This window comes from Muscardinus avellanarius (genome assembly GCF_963383645.1).
Source record: "Muscardinus avellanarius genome assembly, chromosome: 2".
Taxonomy (NCBI): domain Eukaryota; kingdom Metazoa; phylum Chordata; class Mammalia; order Rodentia; family Gliridae; genus Muscardinus; species Muscardinus avellanarius.
In genome coordinates, this window is record NC_137787.1 from 94,848,539 (window position 1) to 94,876,154 (window position 27,616).

Consider the following 27,616-nt stretch of genomic DNA (forward strand, 5'->3'; position numbering starts at 1 on the left):
AGTCAGTTGCACATTTTCAAGGATTGGGTATATATTGAAAAAGTAATCGTTTATTTGTCTAATACTGAGCAAAGAGTTTATGTTGCTTCTTTACAACATTTAATATTGATTAAATCATATCAATGAGCAACATTTTTATAATCAGCTTAACAACAAGTATCGAATAAATTCAGGTTTTGAAGACAGGTATGCATTAATCAATATTGGCACTCATTTTCTCAAATGTAAGATATTTTCATTTGAATATTATAAAGATATAATGTTGGCAGTTTTCAATAACTCAATGTAATACTAGTATCTGTCTTCAAAACCTGGATGGGGGGGTGTTATGAACCTTCTGAGGTACCAGGTAGATTCAGATGGGAACTTACAAAAAGAAATGAAAATAAAGACCTTGAGTTTTGGAAGAAGAATGACCTCAGATTCAGATGAGGACAAAAATGTTCAGATAATTATTGAGACCATGATGTGAATAATATCACCCAAAAGAAGTTGGAGGGAATAATTTTTAGAGAAAGAGAAAACCAAAAGATAGTTATAAAAAAGCAGTTAGAGAAAAGACAGGGATATCAACAATGGTAGTGTCTGAGAAGTCAAGTAGAAATAGAACTTAAATTTTAATAAACATTGAAAAATTATGGGGGGAAATTGAAGCACATAGTGATTGAGAAGAAATTAGTGGATTTTGAAATAAAGGAGCCAAAGGTAAGCTCTGAAATATTCATTAAATTCAGTTCCACACTGCTTAAATCTTTCTTAACACTAGAGAATCTGAAATAATTTCTGTAAAAAGATTTGACCTCTCTTTTGAGAGCAGAAGCTATAGAACAGAACACATTATTTTATGAAGTAAAAAATAAAAATAAACTGTCACCCAGTGAAGGATTGGAATGTGATTTTATGATTAAATGTTTTACTTTGTACTATACTGGTAGATTTTTAAACAGGTAGTATAATAATATTTAAAGAAGATCTGGGATGTATCAAACTTTGTAGTTGTACAAGTAGACGGGTTAGACAAATATGTTTGCTATTTTGTACTATTGTTGTTCTGTACTTTTTTATTAAAAAAGGTGTAACTGAGCATGTTTAGAAGCTAAAGATGGGAGACCATCCTTCAAAGTTTATAAGTGTTGGAGTCTGAGAGTAGATTTGGTGGAGAATTGTAGTTTTATTCCACCACTACTTAGCAAAAATTCAAATTTCATTTTATTTTGATAAATAATAGAGATAAAATGTGTAATTTAAGAAAATTTTCAGAATGATTTGAATAAAATAATCACAGTCCTTGGAAATGCAGTCCCAGAATAAATCATAGCTAAAATGGTGTCACACCAGATACATAAGAATCTGAGCTTCACTGTAACTGACTGCTTCCTCTGTGCAAAATAGAGTTAGAAATGCTTTGCATGAACTAGATCCTTTATTTTTGTGCTTCTCTGCAGTACCTCTATGAGGTAGCTACTATCATTCTCTCCATGTTATACAGAAAAAAAAAAACACATAAAAGGTGATGTTTCCTTATGGTTCCATAATTGACAGAGGTAAACTGTGAATCCAGGCAGTCGAGAACCTACCCTGTTAATGTCTATGCCAAGGATGCCATAGAAACAAGTCTGATTTAGAGCCAGGAAACAGTTCCTCCTGCTCCTTCCTCAGGTCAATTGATGCTTTTTCTGATTATCCTCTCCTTGTAGGCTGCCAACTCCTCAGCTCCGAAGACATATCGCTGCTATAAATCCATACCTTAATCATCCTAACATTGCTGTTTCCTTTCCAAATATCAAAACCAAATTATTCTACCTAAAAAAAAAAAGCTTTACAAATGAATGCAACGTAGCTTGTTAGGGTGCACCATAAGAGATTCTTGCAAATGTTAGATGCAGCCCATTACACAACCATTCAACAGATGGTTCATTTCCCATCGGCATCAAAAAGATTTGCTATATCACCATACAGTTTCATTGAGGCATTATTCCCTTGAATATGAAGATTGCTACTTGCTGAAAATAATTCTTTTCTTCAAAGGAAGAAAGAAAAGAGATTTGAAAATAATTCAGCTGGAGTCTAAATGACATGAGGCGCGTGCTAGCTGGGGACAGCCTGGTCACCCTGCTCTAGTTTCAAAAGAGCTTAGATGAAAGCAGTAAAAACTTCCAGTGTTATTTCTCTGAGTGACTGGGGTGACAGATTTTTAAGTACCACGTTGGGCTGTGTTTGTTTCTTTCAAGCCTCTATCATATAACTTTTGTCCACTCCCAACTTTTTTAAAAAAAGGAAAAATAGAAGTCAGGAATTTACATCTTACCTGTGTCTACCTGATTTCATCCCACCTCTGCAGAACACTTTTTCTGATTGTTCTACTGCACTCTCTTCTGTACTTTGTGCACTGTTTGTTTCACATTTGGCTCAGGTTAATTTGTCTTACTGGTCACATGCTCCCTTTCTTTGTAGGGCATTCATGAGTTCTTCTTGAAAATTAGGAATTAATTATTTCGCTCTGCATTCTTGTTTCTCTCAGTTAGTATGCTCCAAAATTATCGCTCTCTTCATCCAACACCACTATATGTTCTCTTGTTTGTGTCTTTATATTTCACCCACTAATGGGCCAGAGAAGATATTTTGTTTTTATGTCAACATAAATTAGAAAACCTTGTTACCACTTTAAGGAAAATGGTAGCTAAAATTTAGTAAGCATTTTTTTGGCTAACAGAAGTGATGAAGATACTCAGCTTTTACTGTATATACTATTTGCCTTGTTCTCAAGCCATCAATAGACATTGCTATGCTGCCAAACCAATAGCATATACAAACATGTTTTAAAGCAGTGCTGCTCACCACTATGTGTGTGTGTGTGTGTGTGTGTGTACATATATATATATATATATATATATATATATATATATATATATAGTATTAGTTCATGTAGAGATATAATTTCTAGCATTTTTAGTTATGTAGAATCCTAAATAAAGTTAATTCCAGAGTTTCAATTTATTCATTCTCTAGGAAATGCAAGTGGATTTTTTGAAAGTATTGCATTTACTTAAGACTACTTCTGAAACAAAAAAAGTTTGACTTGTCTTTCAATATAGAATCTCTGCCTAAATTCTTTTCAGAAGTCCTGTATTGATCTCTGGTAATAGAGACAAATTATATCATTTTTATACATCAAGTATTAGTTTATACTCATAAACTTCTAACTACTTTATACGTGCAAGTCTACAAGAATAAGACAGGAGGTGACATGGATAATTTCTAGTGTTAGTCATGTGAAAGACATGTATGAGCCCTACCTAAGTGAGACCTGTCAATGAATATATTTCTAATTATCTTTCAGGATTTGTCTTTACATTTTTTTCTATCTTTTTTTGTGGTGTTGGTATTGAACCCAAGGGCATTCTACCTCAGACCTACACCCCCAGCCTTATTTTTTATTCTTTATTTTGAAACAGAGTCTCACTAAGTTGAAGAGGGCCTCACTAAGTTGTTGAGGCTGTCAGTTAACCCTGATCCTCCTGTCTCAGCCTCCCAGATGTGGGATTATAACTGTATACCACTATGCCCGGCTTTTGCACTTTTGCAAGCTCTAATGCTCATTCTCTTTTCATGCCAGTGTTCCCCTTTTCTCCTATAAAGGTAATTCCACATTCTGTTTTCTACTCAGTCATAGACAGGCTGCAAAGTTAGATAGATGGATTCCTAATGAAGTAATGAACTGTGTTATGTTCAAAACACTTTAAAGAATTCTCACTTTCACTCCAGTGTTAGTTTCCATGAAACAAAAGTATCAAAAGACAATCCATCAAACTTTTGGTTGCTTTCTATTCACATCAAACTTCTAAATTATCTTCTCATTTACTAAACTATAAGCAACAGTTCCTCATCATAAATAAATAGCACAATTACATAAAATAAAACTAGTAAGTTATTATGAACTTAACACAATATATGAATACAGTGAAATAGCTAATTTTATTTAATTTTCTTTTTTTGTGTGGGGCACTGGGAATGAAACCCAGGGGCTCTCTATCTCTGGGCTACACTTCCAGATCGATTTTTATATTTTATTTGGAAACGGTCTCTCTTAGTTGCTAAGAACCTCACTAAGTAGCAGAGGCTGGCTTTAAACCTGCATGATCCTCTTGTCTTAGCCTCCCAAGTGCTGGGATTACAAGCTGTCCCTACTTTAAGCGTATCATATTATTTACTTAGAGTGAGTGAAGACTTTCTGTAGAATAAGTAGTGATGTGTAGTTGACAATTAAAAACCAGGAAGGAGGATTATCCATATTTTATATTCTAATAAAAGCACAATCTGTGTACCACATAGAAGTGGAGGAAAATAATTAAAAATGTAAAGGGACATGAAAAAGAAGCAAAAAGAATAAGGTAAGCCACTGAAGGACACATTATAGTTACTTCTAAAGAGATCTCTGATATTTGACCTAATTGAACTTTATATACCTTCCCACCTAGGCTTACCTAGAATTATGAAGAAGCTGAGGCCCAACGAGGCCGACTTACTCCCTAAAGTCATAGAACAAACTGTAGACAGACTTTGTCCAGAAACGTGACTTCCCAGTTCTTACCCACTGATAATTCCATGAACATAGAACACTAACAGAGATTTTTTAAAATTTATTTTTTACTTTTTTTTTCCCACATTAGGGAGACCGACCTGCAGCTGTGCACTGGGGTTCACTGGGCCAAACTGCGGTAAGACAGTCTGTGAGGATTTCTGTCAAAATGGAGGGACCTGCACAGTAACTGCTGGGAATCAGCCATTCTGCCACTGCCTGGCTGAGTACGCTGGAGACAGATGTCAGTACTGTAAGTGGAAGCGACCTGCGGAGGCCAGCTTGCCGGCATGGCTGGATGCTTACATTGATTAACCTTCATATTACCTGCATCCCCCCCTGCCATTATTTTAATTTCAGCCCTTTTCTACTTTCTGGTTGAATCCCCACCTCTGTCATTCAGAATTTAGTAATTATTTATATTGCAACTCCCCATTGCCTTAAAGATTGTATTCTTTCTTTTCAGCTTAAGTTTTACAATCCATTATTATAATGATTCCCTTGTATGCACACTCAGCCCACTTTCTCCCTGTTCTACTTTGTTGTATCTTCCTCAATAACAACAACAACAACAACAACAACAACAACAACAACAACAACAAAAATAGCACAGGTTTCTGGACTCATTCCCCTCTCCCTCCTGAACAGCCTCCCCCATATATGAATTCAATTAAAGAAAAAAGACAGGTGAAATCATACTCACTAGCCATATTTTGAGTGTCCCTAATCTCAGATGAGCAGGAATTATAGCAGTTAAGATGTTTCATAATCCACTGATCCTAGATGCCCATGTCATACCTTCTATCTCCTCTTCAAACTTCTCCACCTTACATTTTCTTGAGGAACTTCTTTTCTTTTTCATTGACGTAGATACCGCAAGCTCCTCTCAGCTCAGTGTGTTCTCAGCCCACTGTAGCCTACATTCCTCAGATTACCAGGAGCCTTCTGTTGAATCTAATCCTACACTACCACTCGTGCCTTGATCCTCAGCGACCATTGACATATCTCCTGAAATTATTCTTTCTCCTACTTCATATTTTCCTCTCTAACAAATTCTTTCTGAAAAACTCTTCTTTTGTACCCATAACTCTTTACAACCTATTTTCCCCCTATTTCCTTCTTTCCTTCTCCTACTTGATTTTATATTTTATACAATTCTTTTGATTCTTTTTCTTTTTCTCCTTAACCTCTTGTTCTGTCAAGCTTTATTTGACTCTTCTGCTGAAACATCTTTTATCATTTGATAGATTTTTGCCCGTGTTCTTTATGTTCAATTCTCATTTTCTATTTTATACCTACTTTCATCAATTAATCATTTACTCTTTCATAAAACATTTTCCTCACTGGCATTTATGAACACCACACTCTCTTGTTTGTTTTGCTATTGTTGTTGTATTGTTGTGTTTTTTAATGTTGCTGTTTGTTTCTTCTCAGGATCCCTGGATGGTTCTTTTACATCTTCTGGGATATGGAATATTTAGCTCCAATTTAAAATACTGAAGGGACTAACAACTATAATTTTATATTCCTTTATTCTTCTTAACACTTGCTCATTAAGTGAATATTTTATATAAACTCTGCACGTTTGAGAATGATCCCAATGTTTTTTTTAAATACAGTTTCTCAAACACCATCTACAAAGATACTGATTTTGCTTGCCTACACCAGGGTATCTACAGTATTCAAAACTTTCCAGATGTTTCATATTTGTAGAAAAGTTTCAGATTTACTGTCTAGAAGATTTTACCAAGTAGAATGGTTTTAATACCATCCAAATACTGATTCTAAATTTGTGCATCTGGCTGAACATATTTTCTGAATTTCAGATTCTATATCTAATTTTGTTCATGTGACTATATGACTTAGTTCTAAATTAACCTGCTTATCTCACTCGAAATATCTTCTACCACATTTTTTTTTCTATTTAAAAGAAAACATGGAAATACCATTGCTCAGGCCAAAACAAAACAAAACAAAATCTTGAAATATTTCTTAACTCCTTTTTTCTACATCCAGTTTTCATCTTCAAAACATACCTGGACTCTGAATGTCTCTGGTCTCCTCCATTCTCACTAAACCTCATCTGCACTACCAACATGTCTTGTCTGAAGCATTACTAACTTATCTCTATGCCCTCTCACTTTGTCTTTGGTGTGTCTGTTCTTAAAATGACAGGCTCCCCCCCCTTATCTCTTACTCTCTCACTCTCAATATATATTACATATAATATATAAGGTATGTATGTATGTTTCTATGTTTGTACATTTTATCCATAAAAATTGTTTTCCATATTAACCATCTTAATCACATTTATAGAAGAGAAGAAAATTAATATCTAATTTATTGGTAGTTTTAAATGAATTCATAGAACTAGTGAAAGAAAATGAAGAAATGACAAGAGTTACCAGATGCATAAAGATCTCAATAAATGTGATTAAAATAGAAAAAGAATAATTATGAATAAAATGTATAATTCCGATTTCTGCTCATTGTATCAAGTACCTAGATCAGTGCAGAATCAAGCTGTAAGTTCCAGCTTGTTTTAGAACTCAGTGTAATACTATATATCTTGCTTCTGATGTTACAGAGGGGCCACGTCTGCTGCAGTGAGAAAACTGATTAATTTTAAATTGCCGTTTCCTTTCCTGAAGTTCAGTTTTCTCTTATAAGTCCAGCATCTCTTGACATATCTGGATTCCACTGTTTTAAGCCAAATGTCACTTACTGCAGTCCTTCCCCAAACTTATCTCTGAAATGATGTACCTCACAGATGTCCATCTGAAAATAAAATCCAGTTACACTGGAGTCTCCTTCCTTACATGGTGTTCACATCTTTCTCTCTCTCTCATCTTCCTCCTCTCAACTCAGCAAAGGACTCCAAGACAACATCCTTCTACTAATTCACTATGTTTTTTAATTTGCTGGCACACCATTATCACACCCTAATGATTTCCATACAAATCATAAAATAAACCAACTACTATCCCATATAGTGAGGACCATCATTACTATCCATCCCAGGTTGAAATCCTCTCAGTTATTCTAATAAGACCACACTTATAACTGGTCTGGAGATGAATGCCAGCTTCCCTGGAATTGTGATTGCATCCTGCTTAAAAAACATTTTTATTTTTCAAATAGTTCATGTCCTCTCTCAATTTGACTTAATCTCTTTATTCTGAATTTCCAAGTTATTATATTTATGTTTGTCTAGAGTCTCTGATCCCTGTTGCTCTATATTTTTTTGTTAACTGCATATATTCTTTCTATTTGGGCCTCTTTGAAACTGTTAGAAATAAAGTTTCAAGGGTTTGTAAAGAAAGAAAAGGAGATTTTAATTTTTACAAAAAGAGTGTGTCATCAACAAAACTCTGTTAAGCAAGTACACTGAACAGAAAGTCTGTTCAATTTTTGTCCCTAATGGACAAAAGGACTTCTGCACAGTACGTCTGTCAGTGGTAGCATATCTTCTATTCTTACACCATTGGATAATTCATTTAGAGTGGAATACCAGGGAAGGAATTAACATTTACAGTTTTCAGGAAATGGAAACTCTCAAAGAGGGACATACACAAGGTTACAGAATGGTGGTTTAGTTGGGGTGACAAGTTGATTCCTCTACTGAAGAATTCAGGATTGGTGGGGTCCTTGGCAACATGACAGAAAAGAATTTCAGCAAGTGCCAGTCAGATGGAATTTTTTTTTTTTTTTTGGAGAAAAGGAAGAAATACACATTCAAGGGAGAATGTGGGCCACCTCAAAATGAGGAAGGCCTATTGGGGAGTGAAAGGCTCTTTTCTTAGAGAGGACTTTCATGGGAAGTGGGCTAGAGGAGATAGGTGAGTATAATCTCAGTCTGGTAGTCCTGAGATGGTTTCCAGTAGTCTAGTCATCCTTAAGGTCCTCAGGCTGATGGAGATCTTCATTATCTGATTAACAGATAAATTGAAAAGTATCCTAAAATTATAGGTTTGTCAACAAGGTATCTGTCTTGTTACCAATGCATAGGGCATTTATAGTCTTTTCTAATTAACTCTTGGATCTACAGATTTCCAAGAACTTTGGGAAATACAGACCTGGGAAGGATACTGGTTTGGGGAGTAAAGGTTGAAGCACTTCGGCTCCAGGTTCTTATATGAATGTTATATTTTATTTTTTCTTCCCATCTGTCTCCTTTCTATTTATTTCATCTTACAACAGTTTTAAAACATGGAGTTACTTTAAACTAATATTTTGATAGAAAATAATTATATTCTCGCAAAACTACACCTACCAGTGGTACTTGTCTGATAAACAAATGAACAAGTAAATAAACACACAGATCAATAAATCAATGAAAGTCGTTTGAAGAAAAGTTAAATAACTATCCATTTAAAGTGCAAAAACTACCATGTGCATGTGCTAACTCTAGAGCTAGTATTTGCTTCTTTTATCTGTTAATTCTGAATGGGCATCTTATTAGAGAGGTTCAGCTAATTTTTCTTACTTATTATCTTATTTTTATAAATTAACCACCTGTACTCTTAATTCTCTTTGAAGTAACTAAAAATAGCATACAGCTAGCATCACAAAATGTTGTATTCTTTTAAAGAATAAATTTGGTTAGCTTAGATTTTATTTGGCAACTTAAGAGAACCAGAGTCTGAGGTAGCCTGATGATTTATAATAGGATGCATTATGATTTTATTATCACTATAGCAGTCAGATAACTTCCCACCTTTTACTGCAAATGACCTGTTAAAATTAACCAATTAATTATTAGACAGAGGTTAAATAACTTGTCAGAGTCCCAAAGTAGTACTATTATAGTGAGAATTAGACCCCAGAAGTTGTTGATCAAGATGTCAGCAAACGTTCTCACACTATAGTTGTGATTTCCTTGGCAGCATAAAAAGTCTGTGGACAGTGTCATTAAAATGACAAATCCAACAGCATAATGAATTTAGGATCTATTAGTTGTGAGTCGGCAAGGTTCAGTGGACCTGGTGTTCTGTCAAACTTTTATCTAGCATATACAAAATCTTTTCTCTAAAAATGAAGCAATGACAGAATGGTTCATTACAGTGCCTAATTAAAGGTCCATTAGTGGGAGGTAAAACATCAGTTCTTAGTTGTGCTGAGCAAAAACATTTCACAACTCTAATAGAAATATAAATTTCTGAGGTCTAAAATGCAAATTAATTTTAGTAGCAGCAGCCCAGGGAGGAAGGCAGAAATAAGTCATGGGAAAAATAAAATTAAGTGTCCTTTAAGTAAGTTGTTTAAGAACAAATACAGTGCAATTTATATTATTCTGAGTAAAATTTTCTGATATAAATGAAAAAAATAAATAAGCATGGCATTTTTTTGCATTTAAGTCTAGGTGTTTGGTATGACATCAGCATTATCTGAGGTTAGTTGTAATTAAATAATAATAACTTTAGGGCAAAAGGGCCCATTAGGACCAACTCAATCTGTGTCGAAGAACCAGGTCATCAAATTAAATGACAAGCTGTTTGTCCTCTCATTGATAGTCTTGAAGTCCTTTAGTAATCTGTTTAGGGAACAATTATAATTTCAATTAGAACTCAATTTATTAGAAGTGCACCTGTATGGCTTATTCCCACTAGTTACACTCGGTGCAGACATTAAATAGCTTCTCTGTATAGAGTTAGGATAATAATACAAAAATATAATGTGTTTAAATTGGTATTAGAACCATGTTCTGTCAAATAACATATAAAACAGCTGAGCACTGTAAATATGAGACTGTCTGACATAATGGAATATTTTTACAATTTGTCTTCTTGAGTAGCTTTGTTCTGTCTGTCAGTCAATCATTGAACATCTTTTGGTATTTATGCTGAGCCCTCCTTGTGCTAGGCAAGGAGAAGCCAGTCCTGTTAGAGACAGTTCCTGTTCTTGAAGAACTATGAATATAAAGAAACACATTATCACAAGGCAGTATAACGAAGCCCAATATGATCAGAAACTCCAGAAAGAATAGTGTTCAATTGACAGAAAGTATTTCTTGCAGAAAGTGATGTCTGAACTGAAACCAGAAGATAGAGAAGAAGCTAGTGAGAGAAAAAGGGAAAACTGTAAAGAAAACAGCCTGTGCAAAGCCCAGAAGAGAAAGCCTTTGGAAATTTATCTTTTTTGCTTCTATTTGATTTTTCTGGGGGTAGGCTGACAAGCAAAATAACATTCACTGAGCATATCCAATGTATTGTGAAGATGCAGACTGCAGTATGTTATTTTGTCTAATAAATGAGAATGGAACATTTCTACCAATGTTCACACAAAGCTTTGAGATTAACATTATTAACATAACTTTACAAGGGACAAAAAAGTGATAATAAGCAGTTTCTCTCAACTTCCATGTTAGAGAACAGAGGAGCATAGTTTGTATGTAGCCGAGTGTATCTTGATTTCCCAATTGTGTGTGTGTGTGTGTGTGTGTGAGTGTGTGTGTGTGTGTGTGTGTGTGTGTGTGTGGTGTGGTAGTGGGGATGGAACCTTGGGGCATTTTACCTCCAAGCTACACTCCCAGCCCTATTTTTTAGTCTTTTTTTTTTTTTTTTTTTGAAACAGGGTCTCACTGAGTTGCGAAGGGTATCTCTATATCTCTAAGTAGCTGAGGCTGTCCTCGAACTGTGATTCCCCTGGTCTCCGCCTCTGGAATGCTGGGATTACAAGCATGTGCCACCACCCCTGGCTGTATTGAAAACATCCACAGCTCAAATGGCACACTGGCTCTACTGGGCCTTTCAAACATCTATCCACTCCATTCAAAAGAGGTGTTAGTGTGAAGTGGTTAGTGGTCACCTCTGTAACCCCCGCACTTGGAAGGTTGAAACGGGAAGATCACACTTCCTAGGACAGCCCAACAACTTAGCTAGACCCTGTTTCAAAATAAAAAAGGGTGGTTGGGGTGTAGCTCAGACCTAATATGCCCCTGATTCAATCCCCAGTACTCCCTCCCAAAAAAGGGCACAAATAGGAAACTCAATCAGGCTGAATAAGTCTATGGCAGACCCAGATGGAAGAGACCCATGAACCTTAAAAATTATCTGGAACAAATAATAGAATATTTTTGTTTGCTCCTCTTAGCTCACAGCAAACTAATCCTAACCGGGTGTGGTGGCGCACGCTTGTAATCCCCAATTGGGAGGTGGAAACCAGAGGATCGTGCAGGTTCGAAGCCAGCCTTGCTGGCTTAAGAGACCCTGTTTCCAAATAAAATATAAAATAGGTCTGGAAGTGTAGCCAGGGTTCAATCCCCAGTACCACCACCAAAAAAAAAAAAAAAAAAAAAAACAAAACAAAGACCCTGTTTCCCTGTTTCCAAATAAAAATATAAAAAATAGGTCTGGGAGTTAGCCTAGAGGTAGAAGGGCTTCCAGGAACCCTACTACCATCAAAACTAAATAAATTAATTAAGTAATTATGTAATTTTAAAAGTTTTACGTGAAATGGAAGAGCTTTCTGATCAAATAGCATGCCATATGTGAGTTAAAGTACACATTTTAATGTACTTTTATGAGTGCACTGTAATTATACATCACTCACAGCAAGGTTCAGAGTACGTATGCAAACATACATGCACACAGCACTTGGTGAATTTCCAAATTTCATGTTTCATTACAACTAATTTTTCAACTGATTTATTTTCTTTTATTTTGGTAGTACTGGGGATTGAATTTAGGGACTTTTTCTTCTGAGTTGCACCTGTATTTCTATTTTTTTTTTTTTTTTTTGAAATAGGGTCTTTCTAAGTTACTGTGCTTTGGCCTCAAACCCCTCCCACTGGGATTACAGCTTTGCACCACAGGCTTCCACTGATACATTTTAAAGGTGTCTGAGTATCGCTTCCTTTCCTAGGTATTAGAGATATTATAAATATGCATACTTTTTGTAGACACTTCCCTTACATCATTTTTGGTAAAATAGAAATCCAAATGAATGAGTTGCATAGTCAAAAAGATAGGTCAAATGTCAGAAGTGGGCTTCATTTAATAATATTTATGAGCCTACCGGCACTGTTTTATGCAGTTAAGTCTCAAATTTCAAAGCATGTTTATAAAGTTAATTATTGTAAACTTTTATAGCTACCTCATGTGCCTTGCACTTAGAATTTTAGTAATTATATTCAATAACTTCATTAAATACTACTGAAAACAGACTTAATGAATGCTTAATTCCTCTGGCTGGTATCATAGCAGCTACTTTCCCCAGGCCAGCTTCACTTCATCCCGAGACAGCTGTGATCTCAAAAGACTCACAGCAGTGCTTCCCCCTTTCTAGTGCCAAGATGCTCTAATCTTTTCATTTTTTCCACATTAATAATAAAAACAGGTATTGATGTGTCTTTTTCCAAATTTAAAAAAAAAAGTGTGCATACAAAGTAATATACAAACCATTTTGGAAGGTAGCACTAAAACTACTTGGTTCAAAGCTGAAAATAATTGATTACACAGGTAATAGTAACCTAACAGAATTATATTGAAATGAGTAGGCAGTGTCCTGTTGAAAGCTGCCAACACCACCACTGCCACCACCAAAAATAATGCAATGCTTTTTAGGAATAGAAGCATCCATTATGATTCTGCTGTACTTGGTGTTAAGTAAACTAAATGGATTCATAAATAATTATCTACAAACACAACTGAGTATTTGAGGAGTATACTATACAAAACATGTTCAGACAGACACACAGATCAAACAAAAATATTTACTTGAGGCTTACCTCAAACCAAATAAATTGTTTGTAGTTAAAATCGCCTGCTAATGTAATTTTTAATTATTCAAATGTAAACTTAAGAGCAATTTTTAAACACAGTGCTTTTGCCAGGCATGGTGGTGTATACCTGTCATCAGCCATTTGAGAAACTGAGGCAGGTGGATCACAAAATTCAATGCAGGCCTGCACAACTTAGCATAAAAATAAGAAGGGCTGGGTTGTGTAGCTCAGTTGAGGAGTACTTTTGCAGCATGCATGATGCCCTAGGTCCAATCTCTAATACTGCAAAAAGAAAACAAAACTTCTGAAGGACCAAAAATAACATTGCTTTATATCTGATTTGAAATGTCTCTTGACACTGAAAAAAATTCCTTAAGTTAGTAATTCCTTAAGTTAGTAACTTTAAATTCTTCAAAGAGATTAAATAAGATTCCTATCATAGTTATTATCAATATTGTATCTTTCATGTTTAACAGTGAAGTTATTATTGTTATAAATAGTCCTGCTAGTCTGTTTTATGCAAAAAAATAGAAACTTTTTTCTAGTAAATATAATACTAGATACATTTTGTTTTTATCCTGATTATAGGTAAGGATAGCAAGAGATATGAGCCAATACGCTATTGTCAGAAGAGTTTAAAATTCCTAAATCTTAAAATTATAGCTTCTGAGTTCCAGACTGCAAAAGAGCAGAGAAAGGAAGAAGTTATAAAACATCATATGGTCATTTAACCCACCAAATAAGTAGTATATCAGAAGTAGCAGATCTATGAAATAATGTGTTTCATTTAATTCTCACAAGTGCAAATTATTATAAATCTTATTTGATCAAAGGTATATATTATTAAATCCATTAAAATTTTCAACACTCAAAGCAATAAAAGGAAGAGAATTAAATAAAAAGGAAATAAGCCGTGTGTGGTGGCACACGCTTATAATCCCAGCATTCGGGAGGCTGAGAACAGAGGATTGTGGTTGGCGGACAGCCTCAGCTACTTAGTGAGGCCCTCTGTAACTTAGTGAGACACTATTTCAAAATAAAGAATAAAAAATAGAGCAGGGGGTATACCTTGGAGGTCAAATGCCCCTGGGTTCCATCTCCTTCCATACCCATAAAAAATAATAGATAAATAATAAAAATAAATAAGAAGGAAATATCAAAGATAGTCTCTATTTTAAAGCCTAGGTATTTAATTATAATAAGGACTATTAGAGAAAAATCTCTTTTAATATGGGTTATCTCATAAGATCATACATGTCATGACTATGGAAGACCCTGAAAATAGAAAGTTGCTTATTTCAGAATAGCACTGAAGAATAAAAAAAAATAACTGGTTAAATTTGAATTTTAGACCATTAGAACATCCATGATTAAATCTTTAGTAATGAATTACCTAATTTTCAGTTTGATGAAATAACTTGTGCTTTATCTGTTATTTTTGAGAATTTAGAATATGTACTGTAATGATATGAGGACAAGATTTCCTTGATATTTAGTTGATAGAAATAAATCAACATAATTGTCTGAAACAAAAAGAAAAAGGTGTGGATAAGGCCAGATGTGATGGCGCAAGCTTATAATCCCAGTATTTGGAAGACTGAGACAGGGTGTTCATAGGTTGGCCGGCAGTCTCACCTACTTAGTGAGACCCTCTGCAACATAGTGAGACCCTGTCTCAAAAGTAAAAATAAAAATAGGGCTGGAGGTATAGCTCAGAGGTCAAATGTCCCTGGGTTCAGCCCCTAGTTACACACACACACACACACACACACCCACACACACACACACACACACACGAAGATATGGCTAAGAAACATGTAATGAATGACATCTAACCATCCATCCATCCATGCATCCATCCATGCATCCATTCATATGTCCACACTGCAAGGTACAATTCTGAAAAAAAAACTTAAGCAGGTACATATAAGTATATCAATACTTAGATTTTTAAAAATATTCTTTGATTGGTCCATTGTGATCACACATCATAATGTAGTTCACAGTGATAGTGACATTCATGCATACATCACTTGGTGAGCCTCCCTGGCTCTCACTCTACTCTCCCCTTCCCATACATGATGGTATGCTTGGCATTGATAACTTCATATATGTAAATAATTAGGTTGAAAGAAGAAGTAAAGATGGAAAGTAGAAGAAAATTAAAAAGAAAAAGGAAAGATTAAAAAGGAAGAAAGGAGGGGGGAAGGAAGGAAATAAGAAAGAAGGAAGCAAAGAAAGAAGATAGGAAGAAAGGAGAAAGATAAAGGAAGAGATAAATGAAAAAAAAAATAGGCACATGTAATCTATATTGATGTGGTTCCATATTCTACATCCACTTGGGCCATAATAATGTAATTACATTCACTTTTTTCATGACTCTCTTATCTGAGATGATGATTTTCATGATTAATTTATTTTCAGTGTTTTTCACCTTCTATTTCTTTTTGAAACCCTTTCAGTTCTTCTAAAATGAGTTATTACTTCTTACTCTAAATTACTGTTTTATTTTATTTTGTGGTACTGGGGATGGAACCTGGGGCCTTGAAAATACTCGGATTAAGCAACACCCCCAACCCTGAATTATTGTTTTAAAAAATAGTCCCATGTGTTGATAAATTAAAATATTTTACTCATCTTGATTTTTGGCATCTGTGTTAGCTTTGAGAAGTTTCTCAGAGCTCTAGGGGCATAGAAAATATTAACTCAGTAGATAAAATTAACATAGAAGATATTGATACATCATTAAGTTGAGATTAACAACCTTATTAATGATGGGGCATTGAGAATTTAGAATTAGGGCCTAAATACGCCAAAAGCCTTGTTTTTGGTCACAGAGGTATTGCCTAGATTAGCAGTTCTCATTTTTTAAGTCATCTTATGTGCTTATACTTATTGCATTTTAGATTTATCTGATAAACCATATTTAGCTGTCATCTGCAACTCAGCTTGCTCAAATGACTCTACCACTTTATAAATAGTTAGTTGCTAAAACCTTTATAGCTAGACTGCTTTAAAGAGACAAATATTCAACTCATAATATGGTTTCTAAACAAAAATCATGAACATCTTTATAGATTTCTCTGATATTGGACAAACATTGTCATTGTAGTTCTATGGGTTAATCTTAATTATTTCTGAAAGTAGTGATGCCATCATCATTCATACACATTTTGAAATATTGCTTGCTAAGCTGCTAAGGCTGTCCCCAAACCTCTGTCTCAGCCTCCCAAGTAGTAGAATTATAGGTATGCAAGATCATGCCTGATGTGGGTTTCTGAGTTTTACATTTTTCTTTTACCTTGGTACTCAGAGATGACATTTTTTTTTAAATCAGAATAGGTTTTATTCTTTAAAATTTTAGTCTTTTCTATAGAGATATTTGAGCTGTATGACTATTTTTAGCAAAAATTATAAAAATGCTAATTTTCCTAACATATTCTGATAAAAATTTATCATTTCTAATCAGAGTTTTGCACACTTTTTTCCCTAGTGAATATTTAATTGGCATTTCTGGATTCAATGTTTGCCTACTTTATTAAACTCAACTCTGAAGTTAGAAGGTATATTTAGAGCTAACTATAAAACAAGTTTAATTATTAAAATATTTTAGGCTGTGTAAAATATTTAAGAAATGTAGAAAAGAATAAACTAATATTTCTTAATTTAGAAATTTTATTTCTTGATTTAATCCTTCAAAACAACACTCATAAAATTCTAAATAAATTTATACACGTTATTTATATTTATTTCTGTGCTAAACCATGATAAGTGGAAAACTGATTTTTTTTTATTTTTAGGGAAAAAGGCCACACCATTCTTGTTAATATGTTTAAGACTCTTAACACATTACTAGAAAACCTTCTAAATATTTTATCTTAATTCAGATATAAGTAAATGACAGGCATGTAGGCAAGCCATCTTGTTGGCTGTTTTTTTTTTAATGAACCTGGAGTGACTGTACATGATAAGAAATGGGCCACGTGGATGGTCTATTCCTTCAAGTAAGAGAATTTCAAACTATGAACAAATGACCAACAGACAAGGAGACAAATATCCAACATGGGGAGAAATGCTCAGCTGAGAATGTCACTTAAAATATGAACACCTGGCTCAGGTCTGAGAGTACTGAGGATGTCACAGTTTTTTGGAGATCTGAGTTCAGTTCATGTGAGACTGGGAAGCCGAGAGAGGGAGAGAACAAGACTCTGATCTCATATCATGAAGGCTGGGATCAAGAAAGAGTAAGTAAAATCAAAGACACAAACACAATTCCTAAGGCCACACCCTCAGGGACCTACCTTTCTTAGCCACACTCTATCAGCCTAAATTCCCATAAATTAATCACAATGGCTTTCTCTACTGATTGAGATTACAACCCTTCTGGCTTAATTTCATCATTTTGGAACATTAATACATGAACTCTTCAGGCTATCTTCTGTATCTAATTTAACAGATGGCTAGCCTTTAAGATACTCATTATTGTGGCACTTTTAGTTTTAAATGCACATCAAGGAAAGAGAGCAGCAGAGTTATTCAAAAGTAGTTTGTAGATTTTTTCCTAAGCAAATATATGAAGTATTGAAAAATAAGAAAAATAATGCCAGTTAGAATGACAATCATCAAGAATACAATAACAATGAATGCTGACAAGGATATTGAGAAATAGGAACTCATACACTGTTGGTGTGGTTATAAATTAGTATGACCTTAATGCAAATCAGTATGAAGTTTCCTCCAAGGGATAGTACTAAACCATCATAACACTCAGATATACCACTCCGCTGTATCTTTCCAAATGAGTGAAAGTGAGAATACTATAATGATGCGTGCATATCCATGTTTGTGGTACCACAATTCACAAAATCTTAATTAAAGAGCAACCAAAAATTTCCTCAACAGGTGAATGGATAAAAAATATGGTATATACACACAATGGAATTTTTCTGCCATAAAGAGAAACAAAATTATGTCATTTGCAAGAAAATGGGTAGCTCTATAAAATATTATGATAAATGAGATTAATCATTGTCAGAGTGTCAAGGGTCATATGTTTTCTCTCATATATGAAACCCGAAGAAAAATAGGAAACAAAAGGAACATTTAATAAATAAGAAAAGAGACTAATGGAAGAGTAAAAGGATTCTTGGGGAGGGAAAAGGAAGGGTGAAAATAATACTGAAGAAAGAAAAACTTCAAATAATATTGTGTCTATATATGAAGATATTACTACCAATCTCACTAATGTGTATTGGGAGAGAATGAGATAGGAGAGAGTCCAGAAGGAAACGCACTAAATGTGTGAATGTGTATTTCTATCAGTTTGAAATTTACTATAAATGAAATTTACTATAAATTTATATCACTATAAATTTACTATAAAATGAACCAGTAAACGTGTTTTACAAAGAACAGTAAGTTTATTTTTGAGAGTTAGACTCTTGGGTTTGAAGTTCCATTCTTTATTTATCCATGTATGATCTTTTTCAAATTGCTTTATTCCTCCATGCCTCCACTTACTCACCTATAGAGAGGTAATAACACATCTATAGCCAATTCATGTTTTTGACAAGTAGGAAAGACCTGAAAATAAGTCTTTATCATCATAATATTTCTATTGTTTTACTGACAAAAAGTTCTAGCTGGCTTTGTTGATATTAAGGGAGCACTGCTGAGGATCTGTGGGTGAGAGGGGAGTCATGGTATAATCATGGAAATGATTTAATGTAAGGTAAGGGCGTTAGTCTAAGGATAACTATAGTGCAACCTGGAGAAACGAATCAAGTAATTCAGGTGATGTCCAAATATTCGCATGAGGAAGGACTGGACTCACACCCTGAGTTCCTTGTATCTAGTTGTCTTTGTATTTTTTTTTTTTTTTTACTATGTTATCCTGGTAAATATATTCATCAAGTATTTTGGGGGGTAATCATTTAGCTTTTTAATCTCCCTTTACATGTTATAATAACATTCATATCATAAGACATTCTATTCACAAATATTACAGTTTAATAAAAAATTTACACATACCCCCGAAAGTCTATACCAGATTCAGTCACTTTACTAAATCATTAAAATAATAAAAGTAGTGAAAACATTATCATAATTCTCTTAAAGCAATAAGGTCTGAGGCACTCTGGGAAAGATGTTCTCTTAGAAGTGTGTGTCAATGGCATCAAATTTTATTACCAGCCAGTTATCAGATACCCAGCAATTAAGTATCTCTACTGAGGATGACTTTCTGATCTTATAAGTCTGCAATGGCTACACTTGTTTTTGGACAACTGCTGAAAAAAAAAACAAAAACAAAAACAGATACTGGGTGGCTGAGGCCTTGCTAATGAGGCTCTCAACTATGTATAGGTGAGACGTTTTCTCAGCACATCAAGGACAGCTGCATCCCTACTGCAGGATTACAGTATGCACAGAAGTTCCTTCTCCTCACTATTACATTTACTATATTAGACTCTCACAGCCCGCCTGACTTCCTGTGCTCACAGCTGGAGACATTTTATAACTCTCCATCATCCTCCACAGTGCAACTTCCAAAAAGAAGGGAAGGGGGCTTTGTCCCTCCCATTTCTGACCAAAGGTCTGAAATAGCAGTATTTTACAAAATCTCATGCCCTACAACATCCAGTCATTCCTTAGGGGCATCGCTATTTTTGCCAAAATGTAGGCTTCAAAAAGCTTGATAACCTTCATCAAATATTTATCTAATACCACTGTAGACTATTCTAGAAATTCTTCTATCACACACACACACACACACACACACACACACACACACACACACAGAAGATATATACACAGAAGCAGCCATGAACTCTGTAGAGGAAATTTTAGCAGAATTCATAGAACCAATTATGGGACGAGCATGGTGACAAATACCGCTAATCTCAGTAAATGGCAGGCTGAGATAGGAGGATTACAGTTTGAGGCCACATTTAGCAACCTAGCAAAACCATCAGCAACATAGCAAAATTCTCAGAAGTTTAGATAGACTCTGTTTTAAAATTAAAATCAAGTGGGCTAGGGGAAGTATTGCTCATAGGTACAATACCCTGGCTTCAATCCCAAATTTCATGGGGATGGGGAAGGGCTATTATGGGACACAGTTAAACAATAATGAAGGTGGAATGTGAATTGTACTGATGCTAGGATTTCAGTTACAGAACGCTTGGGGCTATGCACTATGAAGCCTTCACTGTTAATCTGATCAGATCCTACTTTCAATTTTCTCATGATTTTTTTGTGTGTGTGTTTGAGTATGGTCTTCAATTATTGAATGCTTTCTTAAATTATAGTTTTTAAACCAATCTATAGAATTATTTTTTAAAAGCTCAACTCTAATCCAGTAAAACAAAACAATTAGTGTGCATGCATACAACTGTATAATTTTCTTTTCCCTCAGTCAGTGGTCTCTATTACTGGTCAGTGGCTCTCTAGCTACCCCATACATATTCTTAAATGAATAGCTTGAGCCTCTGTTCAGTTAATATTATTTCAGTTCCTTTTTCTTCTCTTTAAATTTCACAGTTTGCTAACTATTACACCACAAAAAGCCCAGTTGTGAATATGAACTAATAGCTAAATGTCTTGGCAATTTCTCTTCAAAAGGAGGGGATATTTGTGATAAAAGTTAAGTACAGACAGGGAGATATTTTGAATCTCCATGAATATTCATAAACCTGCGTATATACTAATACTGCACATATTTTTGTGTACTCTATTACTGAGAAAAATTTATAAAAGATATATCTCTTTCTGTTTCTGGTTGCTTGAAAAGGAATGATTGGGAAAGAATGAGCACAGAGTGCAAAGATGACCTCCCTTGGTAATGACTTCATTTCAGTTGTAGAAAATACCCATTCACTTATTTTCCAGTTACTTCCTACTTAATTACCATACGAATACTCCATAATTACATATTCATCATTGTCTTCTCCATTACCTGATTGTGTTTGGTGCTACTAGGTAGCACTTAGTGTAATTGCCCTACAGAGGTTATAATAACTTTTATATTCTGAATATAATGTGTTATATGATTTCATGGTAATTTCTGCTTTCTTAGCACAGATTAATTATACTTCTCTATTGATTCATGTTATTATATGCTGAACATCTTCATTGTTATGCCATTCAGGTCAGTAAAATGCTCAAAACTTATGCCATAGCAAGTTCCACAGGGAGAAATATTTTATTTTTTGAATAAAATATGAGTAGAATTTTGCTGCAAATATTGATTCCTTTTGTCTTCTCTCAACCTGGTAATATCAGCTCTCTGGAAACTAGTGTCCAGTCTTGTATTTCTAGCTCTCACTTGTGTTTCCGGTACACAAAGAGACACAATTGTCTGAAGCTAGTAATAAGTTATGGATTCAGCTTTTCCATTTTATCTCCATCATCAAATTGTTCATGTTATTTAAAATGGAACCAACTGTGTTCTCTTTGTTCTCTTTCCTTTTCACGAATTCAAACTATCCTTATTAAATGCTGACTGTTCAATCATCTAGAAACTTCTATATTTAGTCTTCATTCACTCTCTTCTATCTTCAACCACTACCTTACTCCACCCTTCCAATAATAATTTATCAGCTGGGCGTGGTGGCGCAGGCTTGTAATTCCAGCATTTAGGAGGCTGAGACCTGAGGATTGCATTTTGTGGACAGCCTCAGCTACTTAGTGAGGCCCTCCATAACTTAGTGAGACCCTGTTTCAAAATAAAGAATAAAAAGTAGGGGAGAGAGTGTAGCTCAAAGGTCTAATGACCCTTCGTTCCATCCCCAGACCTGAAAAAAAATCTTTTATCGCCTATATATTATTTCTTACCTGTCTTCTTTCAGTAGACCACTTTTATAAAACTTTATTTTAGTGTTAAGAACAAGCTAAATTAAATTTTTTAAATGAGTAGCTGGGTGGGTGTGAGACGAGTGTATGATTTGTGTATTTGTTTCAGAAAATAAAGGCAAGTTGAGTGCTGTGCTTCATGCCTGTAATACCAATATTTGGGACACTAAGACAGGAAGATCACAGGCTTAAAAGAAGCCTCAGCAATTTAGTGAGATTCTGTTTCAAAATAAAATAAAATATAATAGTGCTGAGATTGTATCTCAAAGGTAGAACTCTCCCTGGCTTTAATCTCCAGTGTCACAAAAATAAATAAATACATAAGTAAGCAAATAAATAAAAATAAAGGTAATCTCATTGTTGCATTGGTACTAAATACCAATATCCCTAACCTCCTAATAAGAAATTATCTTATTTTATTTAGAATAATTTACTGTTTTACAGCCAGTAACATTTCATGTAGCAATGCTAAATATTAAAAAGTCAAAAGGCTATAAATCTTGAGCATAAGTTCCTATTGATACTCATAGTGAAAAATGAATCATTAATACAAATATCCACATCTTGTGTATTAAGAACCATGTTTTTATGTTTTAGAAAGACTACTTTAAATGGCTTTAAATTTTTTTCTGATGCTTCTAGTGATCATTTGCATAGATTAATTACTTTTCAGGGTTTTGGAACAAGAAAAATTTTCCTCCATATAACCCTAAGATTCTGTACTTGATTTAAAATGTATGTGTTCAGGAGTACAACCTTTAGAAAAAAAGTAAATAATTGCATACCAAAGAAATCTTCTCAAACACCATTCTTTATATTTTGCTAAATTAGAAAACAAACTTGTGCTAATAACGTATTCCTTTTATTAGGTAAATAGATGAAATGATACTCAGAATTTGAATATGAATGTGGTAATTATCTGAGTATTTATAGGTAACATTGAAGAGGACTCAATATATACTTATAAGATTTTATGTAGATATTTGTAATTCAAAGTGGATTATAGCTGAGAAGAGAATGAGGTTTAAAATGAAAGGTGTTCTTTATTACTGCTTTTATTAAGCCTTGCAGTTAGGATATTGAGACCGTTGCAGAGTAGCTGGGTTTTGTTTGAAATGCCCAATTTGAAAATAGACACTAGTGTCAAATATTTCCAATCTTCTCTAGACTTTCACATTATATGTGTCAAGCTAATGTACGAAATAGTATAGGATGCTTGAAGGGATTATGGTATTTTGCTTCCCAATTTAAAAGTATCCAATACTTGTATGATAGCTTAAATATCAGATACTGAAGTCCCTTATGAAGATCTCATGTTCCGAAATCTGTGAGTTGTAAACGAATAAAAAAGGAAGATTTTAAGTCAAAAAGAAAAAGAAAGGAAGAGAAAGGAAGGAAGGAAGGAAGGAAGGAAGGAAGGAAGGAAGGAAGGAAGGGGAGAGGAGAGGAGAGGGCTAGGAAAGGGGAAAGAACCTTAAATATGTAATGAAGGATCACTAGAATATGTACTGAAAAAATCCAGCTGTAAATATATATCTTGACAGCTTCGAAATGGTTCAGATCTTTCCCGCAGTAGTAGAAGATAGATCCCCATAGACCAGCTCTCTGAAGCACCTCTGCCAGGGCCGCAGTGCAGGGAGCAGTCCTGTCCCTGGCCTTCAACTCAACAGAGAGTGTGAAGTGTGAGACTGGGAGAAATGAAATGTCTTCCCATTTGAGTATCTGCAGCAAAAGAGTTAGAGTTTTAAATGATTTTTTTTAAGATGGAGAGAGTTGCTTGATTGAACAGCATGCAATTGAGAATTTTTATTAAAGTGTAAATTCTAATATCTGCTTATTCCACAATTTTATCACAAGCAAACACTTCTCTTACATTCTTTGGATTCCATTTTTAGACCATAAGACCCATCAACTGTACTGAATAGTTGCTTCTGACATGCTGGGAAAGAGTATTGTAGCTTTAAATGGTGGGCAATTTCCATTAAAGCAAAAATCTGGACCATGAATTCTTTTTAAAAATAGATTGTATAAAGAGAAAAACTGCTAGTTAGCAAAATAAACTAGAATTTCTAAAATGTGCTAATGTAGCTTATATGACTTTAAGCTGAAAAAAACACATTCCACTGAAATATAGTATATACAGAAAAGTTTAAAATCACAGAGATACATGTAATAAATTATCATCAATTGTACATACTGGAATACATCAATATCAAGGTCAACAAAAAGCATTACTAGGCCCTAGATTATTCTTAGTGTTATTCATTGCTATCCATTCTCACCTTTCTCTAAATAACTCCTTCACTTCTTCTTAAAATCTCTTTTTAATGCGTTTATTGGTGCATTATAGTCTCACATCATAATGTAGTTTATATCGATAGCTCCTTTTTCACTTCTAAAACCATAGATTCACTTTGCTTTTTGAGCTTTATGTAAGTATAAGTAAAAATAAATAAATAAAAGCGGTATGCATTTTGTGTTTGTTTTTCTCTCTCTCAATTTTATTTTTGGGAAGCTCATTGATACTGTTGTTGGTGGCTTTAATGCTTTCATTGTACGGGGTAAACTCATTGGTGAATTTCAAAGTGTGAGTGAACCAAAGATTGTTCCTTCTTCTTGGGATTGACATTTGTGCTATTTTTAGTTTGGGTCTATTTCTAAAGTATTTGCTGTGAATATTATGTACGTGTTTTTGGAGCACTGTGTATGCTTTTCTCTTGGGTATTACTAAGAGTGGAAGTGCGAGGTTACAAGGTATGGGTATGTTTAAGTTTAGCTGATACTGCTGACTCTTGTTGCTCCCAATAGTAGTGACAGGGAGTCAGTGCTATTGTTTTATTATCCATTTGTTGGATGTTTAATGGTATTTCATTGATGTATTAATTTGTATTTCCTTGATTGCTAGTAAGTTGTGTGCTTCTACAAACTTGTTAAGCTTCATAGAAGCCATGTTTGTTTTTTCAATCAAAATCATAAGTGTTAACTGGTAACTTCAGCATTCCAAGCTTACATGGACAGAGTGCCACAGTGTGGTCCTGGGCAGGCACCAACCTTTAGAATTTAACTTAGTTTTCTTCTATATTCTCAGGTCTTCTCAGAAGTATAATCATAAAAACAAAGTGTGTTAAAATTTTAAATGAAAATGTTATATTTTAATAGGGTTATCAATGCTAGTCAAGAAATAAGCTATTTCTTTTTAACCAAATCCACTTACAATAGGCCCATTAGTCAACCAGTAAAATCTTTTCCAGATCACTATCCATTTCATTCCCTATTTCCCAAATTCTAGTTATTCAAGGAGTATCATGGGACTCATGGAGACCCCATTTTAGAACTATGAATTATAATCTAAAAGCAAGTAGCAGGGAAAGGCACCAAATTCATATTTCTGCAAATAAGAGTTCTATATGATCCTGATGAATTATCTACCATTATAACCTCTAAATAAATATGGAATGAGATGATCTTGGAAAGATACATTAAGACTTGTATGTCTCATTAGACAGCCTAAGCAAGAAAAACAGATGAAACTTTAAAGTGATTATAGGCAACACTAAAGCAGTATCTGCTACTAAGATATGTCCAGCAACCTGCTTAATGAAGGTTGTTGCTCAGAGATCTCAGCATTGAAGGAGGGGCTGTTATTCACATGTCACACAGGCTGCTGCTAGCACTCTTCAGAAAGAGAAAGAGAATTTATGTTGTGTTTCTTATGTTGGCGAAGCCTGAAATGACTACTATCTTATGTCAAAATGTACAAATGTACAGATACTAATACTGGCAATTTTTCAGCCTCTGAGTCTCTAAACTTTTGAAAGTGTTTTTTTTTTTCCTTTTTTTTACATAAGTTCAAACTCAGACTACTAGGTTTAAATTTTGAATCTAAATGAGGACACTTGGTGCAGTGAAAGAGTAAGAATGAAATGCATGAAATAAATTTCCATAAATATGAAGCAAGCCTCTCAATAACTTTAATTTCTGTCTGATTTAATAAAAGGTTAGATAAGCATACAAACATGAGAATTATAAACGATGTATTAATTTTCCTCAGCCACCATAAACTGTCAGACAGCAGGTTAAAGTTTCTAAATTGTGATTTTTATCTTGGCTAATCTCATTTAGCATTGCTTCACAGTTAGATAGCTAAAAGGAAATTGCTGCTCCTTAATACAAAGTTTGAGATCAGTGTAATCAGTTCTTTTGCCTAAGATTATCTGCATTACGAGTTTTAATGTTTTTTAATTTAAATTATATATTTATATATAAACAGACATGTCTGCTTTTCAAAAGAGTGAATCAGAATGCTTAATTCTAAAGTTAGAGTGCTATTATATTATTGAATGGCCTTTGTTGTATTAAAAGTGTTCAAGAACTTCAGAAATATTTTGGGAAAGTATTCGTCATTGAGAAATTTGTATTTGATGCACAGTAAAAATCAACTTTGAAAACATGAGGCTTATTTTAGAGGGAGAGTTTCTGTCTTACTGTTGGGTACGTTAGCACTTTGTAGGAGGGTAATAATCAAGATTTCTTTTATCACTCACTCCCCACCCATATTGGATCAGCTAGTTGTCCAGCCTCTCTGAGTTCTATGAGAGGCAAATCTTTGCCCAAGCATTTGGAAAATGCATGGGCTTGTTCTGGTCCCTAAGAGAGAGGGTTTTTTTTTTTTTTAACCCCCAATAGCACCATGGCCTGGTGCAGAGGATGGAGTCCTCTAGTAATCATGCACTGTTCTCCAGATGAAAATAAGTCTGAGCAGGGCAATGACAAATGACAGCAAAGGAAATCTTCAGCAATTCTGCTCATTTCAAATTTTCATCATATTGTTAAATATGATGTTAAATAGACATAAAGCTAGAGAGTCTTCCTAACTTAAGCTTTGTAATTCAGAACCAAGTTTGTCTGCTATCAATGGATCAATATGACCCTCTCCTTTTAGCCAGATGATGTGATGCCTAACTTAACTAAGAAGAAGCATGTTAGCAGAGAAGACTCATATCACTGCAAGCTGCTTTTGTAAATTAGTCTACTAATTGATTGAGCATTTTTAAAGATGAAATGAAACAGCAACATTTATTATGGCTGAATATAAAATCATTTCATAATGCAATCTGATCATTCTGCTGTGTCTCCTTTCTAGATGTATGCCACCACTATTGCGTGAATTCTGAATCGTGTACCATTGGGGATGATGGAAGTGTAGAATGTGTCTGTCCAACACGTTATGAAGGACCAAAATGTGAGGTTGACAAATGCATAAGGTGCCACGGGGGGCATTGCATTTTCAGTAAAGACAATGAAGATATATTTTGCAAGTAAGTGAGCTAGCTTAATTTATAAAAAGCATTTAAACCCAAAAATGATGTAACATTTCAGCAACAAGCTATGAAAACCATAGAAATTATTTTGATTCTAAATTTCACTATGGAAAACACCGCATTTTTTAAGTCTAGAAATGGCAC

General features: G+C 34.3%; 1 protein-coding gene across 1 annotated transcript in view; it reads left to right on the plus strand.

Moving 5' to 3' along the window:
- The window catches only part of LRP1B (LDL receptor related protein 1B), a 1,956,425-nt gene that overhangs the window by 1,873,898 nt on the left and 54,911 nt on the right, over nt 1-27,616 (plus strand). Inside the window, exons 84-85 of the mRNA XM_080689945.1 lie at nt 4,671-4,832; nt 27,295-27,469. Of these exons, the coding sequence (XP_080546071.1) occupies nt 4,671-4,832; nt 27,295-27,469 (337 nt within the window). The remainder of the gene's footprint in view (nt 1-4,670; nt 4,833-27,294; nt 27,470-27,616) is intronic.